General features: G+C 37.4%; 1 protein-coding gene across 19 annotated transcripts in view; it reads left to right on the top strand.

Moving 5' to 3' along the window:
- Mllt10 (MLLT10 histone lysine methyltransferase DOT1L cofactor) overlaps positions 1 to 15,000 on the top strand; it is a 141,438-nt gene that overhangs the window by 48,468 nt on the left and 77,970 nt on the right. For 17 of the 19 annotated variants that reach the window (XM_035442802.1, XM_027405283.2, XM_027405284.2 and 14 more), the window contains 3 exons: positions 2,559 to 2,662; positions 3,761 to 3,854; positions 6,149 to 6,244. In XM_035442802.1, the coding sequence (XP_035298693.1) occupies positions 2,559 to 2,662; positions 3,761 to 3,854; positions 6,149 to 6,244 (294 nt within the window). The remainder of the gene's footprint in view (positions 1 to 2,558; positions 2,663 to 3,760; positions 3,855 to 6,148; positions 6,245 to 15,000) is intronic. The other 2 variants (XM_027405290.2, XM_027405289.2) reach the window with 1 other exon arrangement.

Raw genomic sequence — 15,000 nt, 5'->3', positions numbered from 1 at the left:
AGAAGTTCAAGAGTTATTTAGTTCAGAGTTGATGTGAACCTGGGGTATTCTTGTTGTTATGATTACCTTCACTGTCTGGCAGGATTATGTTTCCTCTAATGATATCTTGTGTGTTCAGGTTGAGGACTATACTGTATTTTCTCATTGTTTTTTGAAATAGGGTCTCAATGTATTCCTGGCTGTGCTGGAACTCAATAAGTAGACCAGGTTGGTTCTCGAATTCAGAGATCTACCTACCTGTCTTCTTTAAGCAGAAATCTTGCCCTCAGCAAAAGTTCTGGAACTCCTTAGACCAGACTGGTTTCAAACTCAGAGATTCACCTGCCTTTCCCTCCCAAGTTCTGTGATTAAAGGTTTGCACCATGATGCCTGGAAAGACAAAGTTTCATGTAGTTCAGGCTGGTCTTAAATTCCTGATCTTCAGGTATAGAAAACAATTGGCTTGGTACTCTTAATTGTTTAAGAAGTTAATTTCATTACTTTATATGTAAGGGTGTTTTAGATACATGTATGTATTACATGTGCGTAGTGCCTACAGATGCCAGAGGTTTTGGATCCCCTGGGACTGGAGTTAATGGACAGCTTGAGCATCGATGGTCAGTCCTCTGGAAGAGCAGCCAGTCTTCTTAACTCTGCTGAGTTGGCCCTCTATCCTCTTCACTGCTGTAATTTTGAAATGCCTGTACTGTTAGGCAATTGTGGTTACACCTTTTAAAAAATATGTGTGAAGCCTGGTTTGGGCACATACACGCCTTTAATCCCAGCACTGAGGAGGAGGCAGGCGTATCTCTAAGTTCAAGGCCAGTCTAGTGTAGAGAGTGAGTTCTGGACTAGTCAGGGCTACACTGAAAAACCCTGTCTCAGAACAAAAAACAGAAACAAAACAAAACAAGTGTGTACATGTGTATAGAGGCCAGTTGTTGTCAACATCAGGTATTATTTCTCTGGTGCCCTACATGATGATTTTTAGACAGGGTCTCTTATTAACCTGGAGCTTGCTATGTAGGCTAGTCATGCTGGCTGCCTGGGTTTTGGGGCTTGAGCTGAGGTTCTCATGCTTGGGTGGCAATTGCTTTTCCAATTGAGCTATTGCTCCTACCCTTCTTTTTAATTTCCATTACCTAGTCACAGCTGGATGGTTTTATGCTGTAATATTTTGATACAATGTAGAATTCTTGTTAGTTTAACTGTGGCTTTATTCGTGAACTCCAAACCCTGTGACAAATAACTGTGCTCTTAAGAAGAACTAACGGCTAGACTTATCATTATTATTGGTTTTTCAAAACAGGGTTTCTTTGTAGCCCTGGTTGTCTGGAATTCTCTCAGTAGACCAGGTTGGCCTTGAACTCACAGAGATCTGCCTGCTTTTACCTCCCAAGTACTGGGATTAAAAGTGTGTGCCACCGCTGTCTGGCAACTTCCTTCCTTCCTTCCTTCCTTCCTTCCTTCCTTCCTTCCTTCCTTCCCTCCTTCCTTAAGATTTTATTTATTTATTATGTATGCAGTCTTCTGCCTGCATGCCGTCAGAGGGCACCAGATCTCATTCAAGGTGGTTGTGAGCCACTATGTGGTTGCTGGGAATTGAACTCAGGACCTCTGGAAGAACAGTCAGTGCTCTTAACCTCTGAGCCATCTCTCCAGCCCCTGTTTGGCAACTTTTTTTGAGACAGGGTCTTATCTTGCCTGGACCTTGCAATGTAATCTAGGTGGCTTTGAAGTTGTGGTTCTTTTTACCACCAGCCTATTGAGTATTGAGGATTATGGATATGTGTTATATCCCTCCTGGCCTCTGTTTCTTAAAAAGCCCCTGTAATTATGGGCATTACAGTAGTTGGGCATTGTTTTTTGTATAACCAACTTCTATTTTATTCACCTATATACTGCTCATCATAACGTAGTATTTCTTGCTGGGCATTGGTGGCACATGCCTTTGATTCCAGCACTTGAGAGACAGAGGCAGGGGGATCTCTGTGAGTTCTAGGACAGCCTGGTCTACAGATAGAGTGCCAGGATAGGTTCCAAAGTTACACAGAGAAACACTGTCTCGAAAAACCAAAGGGGGAAAAAAAAGTAGTATTTCTTGAATTAAGTTTCTATCACTGACTACACATGATTTTGAGCTGTCAACGTTTAATTTTACATGGGAAGTGAACAAATTGTTAGTTAAAGTTGCTGGAGTTGGTTTAAAGAATTACTGATTTACTAAGCTAACATGCTTTCTTTCTACTGCAGCTTATTATGTTATTGAGGTGTAATCGGTAATGTGGAGAGTTGAAGTAACCTAAATATGACCCACATGTTTTGTCCTGTAGGATATGGAAGACAGTATTCTGCCTCTTGATGTCAGTACCATTGAAGAGGCCGCTTGTCTGACAGGGATTTTGAGTGCAGTGAAAATGCTAATGAAAACAATGCCTTTGTGAATGTAGCATTCTTTAGGAAAGAAGATTAGATAGTAAATTTGGTATTAGGTTTTGAAGATAGCTGTAAAGTACAGATTCATATAAAGCATGCCTATGATTTCTGTTTCATTTTTGTTTTTGTCCCTTTATTCCAAGACTTGCTATATATGTGATGAACAAGGAAGAGAAAGCAAAGCAGCCACTGGTGCTTGTATGACATGTAATAAACATGGATGTCGACAGGCTTTCCATGTAACCTGGTAAGTATGTTTCCATCGTTGCATACATCATGTAATCAAATATCTGCCTACCCATGTATTATTACAGTGGATCCTACTGGAATAGTTTTTGTTGTTGTTGTTGTTTTTTCTTTTGTGCTGAAGATCAAACACTACCTTGTATAAGCCCCTTACATATAGGTGGTCAGGCTCCATCCCTGATGACCTACAAAACTAGGCTCCTACCTGCCACCTGGACCCAGCCCCTTCAGCTTCAGGTGGCCAAGCTCTGCCCAACAGAATGAAAAGTTCAAGCTTAAGATTGAAAACCGACTTATCTCTGCCTCTATACATGCACTTTGGTTCCAGGGTGTACCTGCCAGTGAATCCATGAATTAAGATAATGACAAATAAACAGGGATAGGGATGTAATTGAGTAGTAGTGTGCTTGCCTAGTGTGTGAGAGACCCCAGTACCATCCCACAAAAAGAAAGTGCATTGTTTGCATCTGTGTACTTGTTACCACTTTGCAGGTATGAAGTACTAATTATGAAGAGAAAAGGACTTTATTTCTCTCCCCACTCTTTTTTCATTACTTGTATTTGTTTTTTCTAATATTTTTTATTTTTTGAAATTATAGTTATCTTAATGAAACATTGTTACTGTGTTTTTTTTGGGGGGGGGGCTCATTGTTATCAAGGCTTGTTTCAAACTCTGGGCTCAACTCTATGAACCTCCTGAGCACTTGGGATTATAGGCATGTGTCACTGAATGCAACTTTTAAAGCAACTTAATCACCGTTTTGGTGACATAAAACCTTGATACATCTTTATTCATAATAGAGATGAAGAGTTTGTCATGACTATAATCATAGTATTAAAGAATGGTAAATTGCAAGTGGAGGTGAAATGACCTTGGCCACAATATTGTCCCCTTTTGTGAGCCAGCAAGTTGGACTTCAGCACTACTAGGAGGCACATACTGAAAATAAGCAGGTGGTTTCCTATCCCAGCTAGACCTCTTGCCCCTATATTACCTCTTTTCCCTTTATCTTGTGTTACAGATGCTCAAAAGTTCATTTTCTTTGCTTAAATGTATTGTGGCTTGAGGTTTATTTATGTCCTTGGCTTTTCTTTGCAGTGCTCAGTTTGCTGGGCTGCTTTGTGAAGAAGAAGGGAATGGTGCAGACAACGTTCAGTACTGTGGCTACTGTAAATACCATTTTAGTAAGCTGGTGAGAAGTTTTCAATTTAGTACTAAAAAGCAATTGATTTTGACAAGATGGTGACACCATCATATAAAAGGCATAAAATAAGAGCATAGTCAGTTTTTCCTTTATTTTTACTGAAGATTAAATTCATTTAACATGTTCATTATTGAAAATGGAAAAAACCTTTAAAATATTTTGCTTTATTAGATATTCTAGATCAGAGTATATACTAGTAGTTGATAGCAAATATCATTTAGTGGAAAAATTAGCTTTTAGAGAACTCTTTAATGTTTTAATTGCTTTGATTTCCTATTAGTAATCATTTTGGATTTTTTGTCATTTGTCTCCTCTTCCTGTTGCATCACTGTTATCTATCTTACTTGTTATACATAACTTTTGTTTTTATTTACTAGGAAATAGTAAAACAGAAATGAAGCTATTTTGTAACTTGGTTAAAGACTCATCTTGGATGGTTGTGAGATGTAGTCAGACTTTGTGGTCAAACACATGGATGACTGAGTTAGAAACTTTTTTGAAGCCTTTGTTTTCTTTCTTTCTTATTTTTTTTTAAGTTTTTAACATTTTCTGTGTGTTGCTTGGTTGTGTGTATATGCACCACAAAGTGTCCTGGTGCCCACATAGGTCAGAAGAGGAGGGTATCAGATCTTCTGGAATTGGAGTTATGGATGGTTGTGAGCCCCCATGTGGGTGCTGGGACCTGATCTCTGGTCTTCTGAAAGAGCAACAAATGCTCTTAACTGCTGATTCATGTTTCTAGCCCATATTTAGAAACTCTGGGTTTTATGTGCTTATGTTAATTTCCTTTGAAAAGTAAGTATTTTTAATACTTCCAAATGTCTGTTTCTCAGTTCTTAAATATGTAGATTCATACACTTAATTTTTGTTTTTTGTTAGTTACCTTTACCTGCTGAATAGGTCTACTTTCCCTTTTCTCCCTCTTACAAGTAATATTTAGTATTAACCTTCTTTTATGCCTCTACTGATGAATCACCTATTTATCACATATTTATGGTGTTTCTCAGCAAAATGATACACGACTATATCTAAAGTATATATCTGTTAAAGACTGATTTATCCTAATGGCTGATGGAAATGAACTGTTTATAAGAAGTTTGGGCTTTAATTGAAAATTTTGAAGCTGGGTGTGGTGGCATGTTTGTAAGCCCACCTACTCAGTCCTTGGGAGGTGGTAGAATAAAGTTTGAAAATCATCTTCCTGCTATATATTGTTGAGGGCCAACCTGGGCTACGTGGAACCTTATCTCAAATAACAAAAAAATTTTGACATGTGTACAAATAGTTTTTATCATTATTAATTATTGATGTAATATTTGCTAGTTGTGAAAATTCATCTGGTTAATAACTTGCATAAAACTTGAAGTTATTTTATAGTCACTTGAAAACTTGGTTTAAAACTAGTTAGTGTGACCACCTTGTAAGAACCCAAATGACTTTTACTTTCACACTCTATTATACTACATTTTAAACAGAAATATGTAATGCTTTAGAAATGCTTTTAAAAATGCATGGATCTAATAGTGATATTTGTCTTAATTTTTTCCAAATGACCTGTAGAGATAAGAACTGTTTTCTTCAGTATTTATTGAAAGTAAATGCTTCGTGCTTTACTATTGGTATAAAGTATCTTTTTTAAATATTTACTTTGCTATTCTTCCAGTCTTGCCATCTATTTTTTCCCCAGTGATCAAGTGCTGGGGTTTCAGGTGTGTGCCACTAACTATCCCCAGTGGCATTCTTTAGAATGTTAGCTATCTTTTGGCTAAAGCTTTCCTTTTCCTTTTCCTTTTCCTTTCTCCTTTCCTTTTTCCCTTTTCCTTTTTTCTATTCTCTTTTTTTTCTTTTTCCTTTTTTTGGGTCAACTTTGAAAATATATAGCTTATTTGAAAATAGGAACGTTTTAACACTTTTTTAAAGGGACGGGGCAGGGTCTCTATGGTTTTGGATGTCTTCTCTATATGTAGGCTATGCTAACCTTGAACTCACTGAGATCTGCCTGCTTCTGCATCCCGAGTGCTGAAATTAAAGATGTGTGCCTCTATGCCTGGCTTGTTTTCACAAATCTTAATATACAAAAATATGGCATTGATGTTAAATATAGGGTTAATTTTTTTCTTTGTAATGTAGTGGATGTTTAAAACTCTGTTATATAAATTGAAATAACTGATTTTTTAAAAAAAAACTTGATATTTAAACATTTCACATTGAAAATAGTGTAAGCCTAATAAAAAGTGGAGTTTTATATACATATACACATATGTATATGTTTTCTTTTTTAGAAAAAGAGCAAACGGGGATCTAATAGGTCATATGATCAAAGTTTAAGTGATTCTTCCTCTCACTCTCAGGATAAACATCATGAGAAAGAGAAAAAAGTAAGTGGATTTGTTGTTGCTAATTATGTAGCACACTTATTAAAATTTAAAAAATCTTTTTAGGTAAAATTGTTTTTTTACAGCTAAAGGGAAGCATTGAAATTCAGAAAAATTTTGGCTAATAGAATATTAAATCAAAGATTAGGTTTAAATAATGCCATATTTGTAAATATGGTTTTGACCCTTGTAATTGAAAATTAAATACAACTTGATTGACAGCATGAGAGTGATATTTTTGCATGTGTTAACAGGTCATCTTAGAAAATCTTGAGGTGACTTGAGCAATGATAGTTTGTTGCTATGTATCACTAACAGATTATTCCACATGTAAGTAATTTTCTCATCAGCTTTTGTCTTTTATCATAGAACAGCTTTGAATTCTAAATATTCTTGACTTTTTTTCAGTGATGCTAATGTTTTATTTTTTCTAGCAGCCAAATATATCATCTGTTTGTGAATATTTTTTGCCTTTTTAATCAAAATACTAAATCTTGCCTAAATACTAACCTTTGTTCTGATTTACCTGTTTTCTGCTTTCATTTTTACTTACTTTAAAGGCTGATTAATTTTTAATTAATTAAAACCAAATATGCCAGAGCTATTCTTACTTGATTGGTGGTTCTTTTTCATTTTTATGTACATTGGTGGTCTGTCTGCATGTTTGTCTGTGTGAGGGTGTCAGATCCCCTGGAACTGAAATTACAGAAAGTTGAGAGTTGCCATATGGGTGCTGAGAATTGAACCCGGGTTCTTTGGAAGGGCAGCCAGTGCTCTCAGCCACTGAGCATCTGTTGAGCACCGATTTGTGGTTGTTTTAAGAATATATTGGCAGTATAGTAAAGGGATAACCCCTCTGAATTATCTTAATGGAAATAAGGTAAAAGAAGCTACATTAAATGGAGAAAGAATGTTTTTGGAGATTTGATATGAACTGGTTTTAGAAATATGTTTGCAGATTCTATTTAGTGTTTGAAAATGAGGTCATATAATATTTTATATCTCTTTGGGAAATGGTGTAGTTATTTTAGCAAATGTTGACTTCAGTTTATACTTGTTTTTCAAGTTAAATATAAAAACATTCAAATATTTAGTTTTGAGATTGCTCCTCTACTATGAGCAAAATAATAAATGTGACTTAGTTTAGCATAGTTAGGATTATATGTGTAAATACTGGAGGTCTCTGGTAGTCAGTAATTGCATGGGTTTGTCTTATGAGGTAGTTTTGTGATACAAGTTTCAGTAGGATTATGTTTATTGATTGGATTGGTTTAATTAGGGTTTTAATAAGTGATATCTTGATTTTATTTAGGCTTTTGAAACCACAAACTGAAGTCTATTTAGGTAGGCTTAATTACAGTGTGAAAAAGGAAGTGTCACCATTATTGGTCTTTTTAGTAGTGAGCATTGTTTTGTTTTAGAAATGACCACTGATTGCATGGTCATTCTGATTTAAATGCATGCTTTTCATGTTTTCAAGGACAGTTACTAATGTAGTACAGTGTTAAGTAAGTATAGTTCTTCCCAAAATGAATGTGATTCTGTATTTTACCAAATCTTTATAAATTATCGTGCAATTCTAGATTTAAAAAAATTTTATTTAATTAAATTTGTTTAGCTTCAAATTTTAGAGTTGTAAACAGTATTTGGATTTTTACTTTTAGTATATTGAAAGATATAACTCCCCCCCCCCCCCATCATCAAGTTTAAAATCTATTTTATTTTTCTCCCTCTGGTGCTGGTAGTTGAACCCAAGGCCTCCTGCATGAAAAATAAGCACTCTTAACTCTGAACTACATCCTCAACCAATATTTCTATATTTTATTATTAGATGAGGTTTGTTATCAAATATATTATGCAAGTTAAAACTACTGTTAAGTTTTATCATTAGACTTGGTAGGTTGCCTTGGAGTAGGACTTTTAAAATAATGATATGATGTTAAGTAATAACAAAGTTGAATTGATGGGAGTGTTACAGACAGATCTTTTCCTCCTTCTTTACACCTATTTAAGGACTGTCACCCCATCTGTCTATCTGGTCATCATTCATTAGAGAGGTTTCTTTATCTTCATGTAGTACACTTACCCTTGTGTTCAAGTTATTATCTTGCCTTATCCTCCTTAGTAGTTTGAATTACTGACCTGTACCTGGCTATTTTCTTTTAGATGTATATGGTGATACACACCTGTAATTCCAATATGCAAAGAGTAAATTAGGAGGTTTCTAGGCTAGATTGGGCTGCTAACAGCAACCACAGATAAATTAGAGAGAAAAAGTGGTACCTATATTGAAATTTACAGACTGTAGCATGAGTTCTAATTGTCCTTGATAATAGAAACTCAGATACTGGTGGTGTTGAAGATTAGAGAAGTAAAGCTGCCAGTCACTGGAGAGTTCTCACCTCTGCCAATGGTCAGACAGAAAGGGCAATCCTGTCCTCAAATTGCATCTCTAGCCTTCATCTGTCTTTACCAAACCTCAGATCTTTACCAAACCTCAGACTGCACTGAACCCCCCCACCCCCCGCCTTATATTCCTCTCTAGTGCTGGGATTAAAGGAGTGGGATCCCAAGGACTGAAATCACCTTTGTGTGAGCTCTGTTTCTCTTATACACTGGATCAAATTCTTGTAGCTCAGGGTGCGCTTGAACTAACAGATCTGTCTGCCTCTGTCTCCCGAGTGCTGGGATTAAAGGTATTTACCACTTCTGCCTGGCCTCTATGGCTAACTAGTGTGGCTGCTAGGATTAAAGGTGTGTCTTGGGGCAGGAGAGATGGCTCAGAGGTTAAGAGCACTGGCTGCTCTTCCAGAGGTCCTGAGTTCAATTTCCAGCAACCACATGGTGGCTCACAATTATGAGATTGGGTGCCCTCTTCTGGTGTGCATATATACATGGAAGCAGAATGTTGTATACATAATAAATAAATAAAATAAAGGTGTGTGTCACCACTGCCTGCTCTCTATGGCTAACTAGTGTGGCTAGCTTTGCACTCTGATCTTCAGGCAAGGTTTATTTTTTATATCATAAACAAAATATCTCCACAACAGAACTTAATGTATTAGCCATTACAATAATATTTGTTGCGGAGGTTTTCTTGTCCCGCCGTGTCCCACAGCCCTTCTCAGCTCCAAATAAGCACACAGAGACTTTGATGACTAGGGCTTCTTACTGAGTAGCTCTGTCTTAATTATTAACCCAGAGACTGTCCGGACCTTCTAATCATTCATCAACTACATGGTGACTGTCTTTGGCTGGTTCTCTCTGCCTACCTTTCCCAGAATTCTCTTCCTAGTCCCAACTATCTTCCTGCCTCATTGGCCAGACAGTGTTTTATTCATCAACCAATAAGAGAAACATATATACAGAAGGACATCCCCCATCAAATATTGAAACCAGTATGTGAGGATATCTGTAGAAATTGCTACAGCATTGTATGTAAGAGATTTGAGTATCCATGAATGTTTGTGTTGGGCACAGGAATGTAAATCAGATGACTGCATTTCATTGAATGTAGCTTTCACAATCTAGTTATACTTGGGTGTTGTAGAATATTATTTTAAGATGTGTTACTTTTGTTTATGCTCTGGAACCTTTGTTTAAAAATGCAAAGATGTGTTTGATTAAATAAAATTTACCTGTGGTCAGCAAGTACATGACAGGAAGTGGTAGGGAGGAGCTACGTGGAGAAGGGTTTTTAAGGAGGGGGCAAGGAAAAACATGAGCATTTCTGGAGGGATTAGAGAAGAGGAGGAGGTGAGCTTCTTACTGTTCAGCCTCCCGAGGAGCAGAATTCCATCTCAACCTTTGAATCTTGAGTTCTTGAGAGGCAGAGATTTAGATAAATTCCCTTAGTAGCTTTGAAAGAGTCTGCTTGAGGGAACAGAATTCCCTCAGGCTTTGGCTCTTGCTACCTAACCACTGCTGATAGTTGCTGATTCGGACAGCTGTGGCTTAAAAGGTAGCAACAACTTAAAAGGAGGACAACACTTGGGTAGTTTACTTTTCTAGCTTATTGAGTCAAGAGTAGCCTTGAATTTCTGATCTTCTTGCTTCTACCTCCCAATTGCAAATGTAGCCCTGTGACAATTATGCTAAGAAAACATTGGCAAATTTTGATAGTACTTCTTTTATTTATTCTTGTTGTTTTTCAAGACAGTTTTTTTTGTTTTTTGTTTTTTGTTTTTTGTTTTTTTTTGCCCTGATTGACCTAGAACTCACTCTGTAGACCAGACTGGCCTCGAATCAGTAATCTGCCTGCCTGCCTCTGTGTCCCAAGTGCTGGAAAAAAGGTGTGCACCACCACTGCTGGCTGTAATGCTGCTATTAAGTGGGCCACTTTTGTTTATCTCTGTTATGGAACATACTTCCTTTGTATTTTTGTAGAATGTTTTTTATTAAATTAAGAATATGTTGCTCATACATCACATTTAATGCTAAATATTTTGTTGTCTAAATCACTTAAGTCTGAAAATGGCAAAACAGTAAACAAAGCTTTTTTTCCAGAAGTATATTCTTTTTATTTCTTTAGATGTGCACAGATACATACAAGAAATTTTACATATCCTAATATGACTGTCCATTTCTTCTCCTTGTATTAAACTAAAGTTCATAAACTAATACTGAAGGACTGTTTGAAAAAATCGTATCTTGAGTAACCTCAGCAATGAAGGGTGAGAGGTAGCACTCCCCTTCTCATGAAACCTTTATATTTGTGCTTCTTGTCTACCAGTGATCAGCTTCACAGCCTCCTGGTGAACTGGCATCATTATCTCAATGTCATCTTCTCTGCTTTTCCTATATCGGCGGTAAAGGATGTAGGCAATTGCTGCACTTGCTGGGATTCCAAGTACCTGGGCTATTTTTTGAATAATGGACAGGCTTGTCCATGAAGTATCCATTTTCTGCTGTATTCTGTCGTCCGGAGTCCCGTTCCTTCTCCTTGCACCTTACTGGTGCCTCTGCCAGGTGGCTAGGGAGGAACAGCCAAGCAGGCAGCTGTTTAGCAGCTGCTTGCCATGCCCCCAAGGCACGCCAGCACCCATCAAGGCCTGTCTTGAATGCTGACCAATCATGCTCCCACGTAGCAGCCAATACTTGCACTGGCAGCCGTGAGCAATGGATCAGGGGTTTCTAAGGCCAGCCTTGAGTATGGACCACAAAGAGCCTGTCTGACCTACAGATAAACCCTGGTGATCAGCAGGAACTCCAGTCTTCAACAGATTGATGCTGCTGTTTTCGAAAACAAAGTTTTTTTTTTTTTTTTTTTTTTTAAATATGTTTTGTTTTGTTTCCAAGACAGGGTTTCTATGTGTAGTCCTGGCTGTCCTGGAACTCAGTCTATACCTTGGACACAGGGATCTGCCTGCCTCTGCCTCCCAAATGCTGGGATTAAAGTCATGTTCCACCATGCCCAGTTTAAAGCTTATATAACAACTTATAAAGCTTAACATATAAGCTTTTAGCTTTAAAAAATGAATTTATTAAGATGGTGTTCAGATGGCTTAAAAATTCTGCTGCCTTAGGATTTCAAAAGCTGGGACTATAGACCTGTTCACTCTGCCTGGCTATTTTTGGTTAACATATATTACTTTTACAGACCGTTATATTTTATTTTTTCATGCATGTATATAATGCATTTTGATCATATTGATACTCTGTGTCCTTTCTTGTCCTTCTCCCTCAGATCCTTTTCCTTTTACCAACTAGTCTCTCTTCTTCTACCTTGATGTCTTTTTTTGTTTTGTTTTGGATCAAGGGAAGGATGACTCAGTGAGTTTAAGATTAATTATAGGAGTATAGCTGAGGGGTTGTCAATAGGTTTATAAAATACTCATGCATATGCAACCATTAACTGCCTATAAATCCTGAGGGAGGATGTAGTTACATTTTAAAAACATTTGTAGGAACATACTGGAAAGATGGTTTAAGGATACTTCGTTGCTCTTCCAGAGGATCTGGGTTTGTACTCAAATGTTGGTTCATAGCTGTCTGTTTAACTGTAGTTCCAAGGGGTCTGATGCTCTCTTCTGGCCTTGGAGGACACCATGCACATATGTGGTGCACAAACATACATGCTGGCTAAATGCACCTATAAATAAATAAATAAATAAATAAATAAATAAATAAATAAATCTATCTTTAAAGGAACATTTAAAAACATGCACATTTTTCTTTTCAAGGTTCTTCTGTGAGACTAGAGCTTTAAGTTACTCAGGTGTTAATGGCACATGCCTTTAATCATTAGTACTAGGGGAGACAGAGCAGATTGACCAACCTGGTCTATATAGTGAATTTCAGACCAGCCAGAGATACACATTGTGGATCTTTCATCAAAAGATTGATTAGAGATTGCTCAGTGGATACAGTTTATGCAAGTATAAGGGCCTATATTAAAACCAGATGTAGTGATGGTTGTCTCACCTCAGTGCATGGTAGAGGAGGGAGAAATAGATGGATCCTTGGGGCTCATTTGCCAGCTAGTTTAGCTGAAACACTGGGCTCCAGTGTCATTCTGTGTAGCCCTAGCTACCCTGGAACTTGATGATCTAGATCAGGCTGGGTATCTGGACTTGTCTGTCTCTCTGCAATGTTGGAATTCATCATGCTTGGGTCTATTTTCTTTCTAATAATAGTTTCTGAGTTTTAGGTTCTAGCGTAAGGCCTTCCATACATTTGAGTTGATTTTTATATAGGTAAGAAGAGGTACTGGTCTAGTTTTGTCTTCATGTGGATACCCAGTTTCCCTAGCAGCATTTGAGAAGATGCTAATTTATCCTTAAAGGTTTATTTTTTGGCATCTCTGCCAAAGATTAGGTGGTTATTAATCTGGGTTTTCCACTCTTCCCTTGCTTGACATGTCTGTTTTGCTACTACTCTGCTGGCTTTGTTACTATGATTCTTTATATAACTTATGATGAGACAGGTTGTAACTCCGTGTGTGTGTGTGTGTGTGTGTGTGTGTGTGTGTGTGTGTGTGTGTGTGTGTGTGTGTGTGTGTGTGTGTTTCTGTCTTTTCAGCATTTTAGGCAATCCATTACATTTATTAATTTATGTATATTGTCATCTCCTGTATCTCTGGAGTGAGGCCAACTTGATCATGGGGAGTGATCTTTTTTGGTTAGTTTCAGTTTGCAGATATTTTGTTGAGAAGTTTTGTATCTATTTTCAGGAGAGACATTGTTCTCCAAGTCATTGTCTTGTGTATGCCCTCCAACCACTCCCTACTTCCCACCTATCTCTTCCTTGTGCTTTTATCTTGTTTGATGCCAGGGTTGTACTGGCTTTGTAAAGTAGAATTTTGTAGTATGCCTTCCTTTTCTGTTTTATGCAATAGTTTGAGAAAAAGTAGTGATATTCTTACTTCTTAAAGGTTTGGTGGAATTTAGCAATGAATCTTACTAAAGGTTTGGCCTTCTTTATTTAGGAGTTTTTAAAATTACTGCACCAGTCTCACTGCTTATATTAGGTCTTTAAATTAACTTGTTTTAGTAGGTGATATATCTAAAAATACATCCACTTTTTGGCTTTCTATTTTAGGGGAGAATAAGTTTATTATTTGTATTTAAAGATTTGCGTGTGTGTGCACACTAGAGAGCATCTGCGCATACAGGTTCACATGCATATGTGTGCAGAGTTGACTTCCTTGATTGCTCTCCACCTTATTTTTTGAGACAGGATCTCTCATTGAACCTGGAGCTCTTCAATTTTGGCTAGTCTGGCTGGCCAGTAAGCTCCAGGGACTATCTCCAATCCACCAGTGCTGTGTTACAGAAGTACACCTCCATGGCTGACTATTCCATGGGTGCTGGGGATCCAAACTCAGGTCCTCATGCTTATGCAGCAGGCACTTTACTGACCGAGCCATCTCCCCAACCCTGTAGTATACCTTTTTAAGGTATATCCTAATGATCTTATGAACTTCATTGATTCTTGTTGTAATGTGTTCCATTTTGTCTTTTGTAAATTTGGATCATCTGTTTCTGTCTTTTGGATAGTTTGGCTAATGTTTTGTCAGTCCTCTTTTCTAAGATCAGTTCTGTCATTGTGTCTTTGTATTGCAGTTTTTATATTAATCTCATTAATTTTTTTCCAAATTAGCTCCACCCCCCCCCCCCCCCCCAGCCTATAAGTTGATGTCAGGTATCTTCCTCAGTTGCTTCCTACCTTTTTTTTCCTTTCTTTTTGGATTCAGGGTTTCTTAGTAAACTTTGAGCTCACATGTTTGACTAGACACACTGGCCAGTAAATCCCAAGTATCCCCCTTTCTGTCTCTCCCCAGTGCTGGGATTTCAGGTACTTTTTTTGTGGGCTCTCATTCTTTAATTCTACTTAATTCTCTCTTTGTCAATTGATTTGTCACTTGGGTTTTTCTACGGTCCTAAGGTACATCTGTTGTTACTTATTTGAGATCTTATTGTTTCATGTAAGCACTTAGGGCTATATCTAGTAGGTTTTGATATGCTGTGTTTTCATTTTAATTTGCTTCTTGGCAAGAGTTGGGATAGAATGTGAGGTCCACTGATGTCATTAACCAAGATGTATTTCTGGTTGTCTGATGTGTGCATCCCCTCCACCCCCCATCAGGATGATGTTTTTAAGTTACCCACTATTTCTGTGGAGTCTGTTTTATGAAATATTTGGTGTGTATGTGCTGTTGCTTTTCCAGATACCATCTTGCTATGTAGCCTAGGTTTACCTCAAACTTGAGATTCTAACCCAGTTTCATGATGGTTATAGAATATGTTCTCAGTTCTATT

Source organism: Cricetulus griseus, chromosome 3 (assembly GCF_003668045.3).
Source record: "Cricetulus griseus strain 17A/GY chromosome 3, alternate assembly CriGri-PICRH-1.0, whole genome shotgun sequence".
NCBI classification, from domain to species: domain Eukaryota; kingdom Metazoa; phylum Chordata; class Mammalia; order Rodentia; family Cricetidae; genus Cricetulus; species Cricetulus griseus.
Note: the sequence above shows the minus strand (reverse complement) of the source record. Positions and strands in the feature narration are given on the sequence as shown.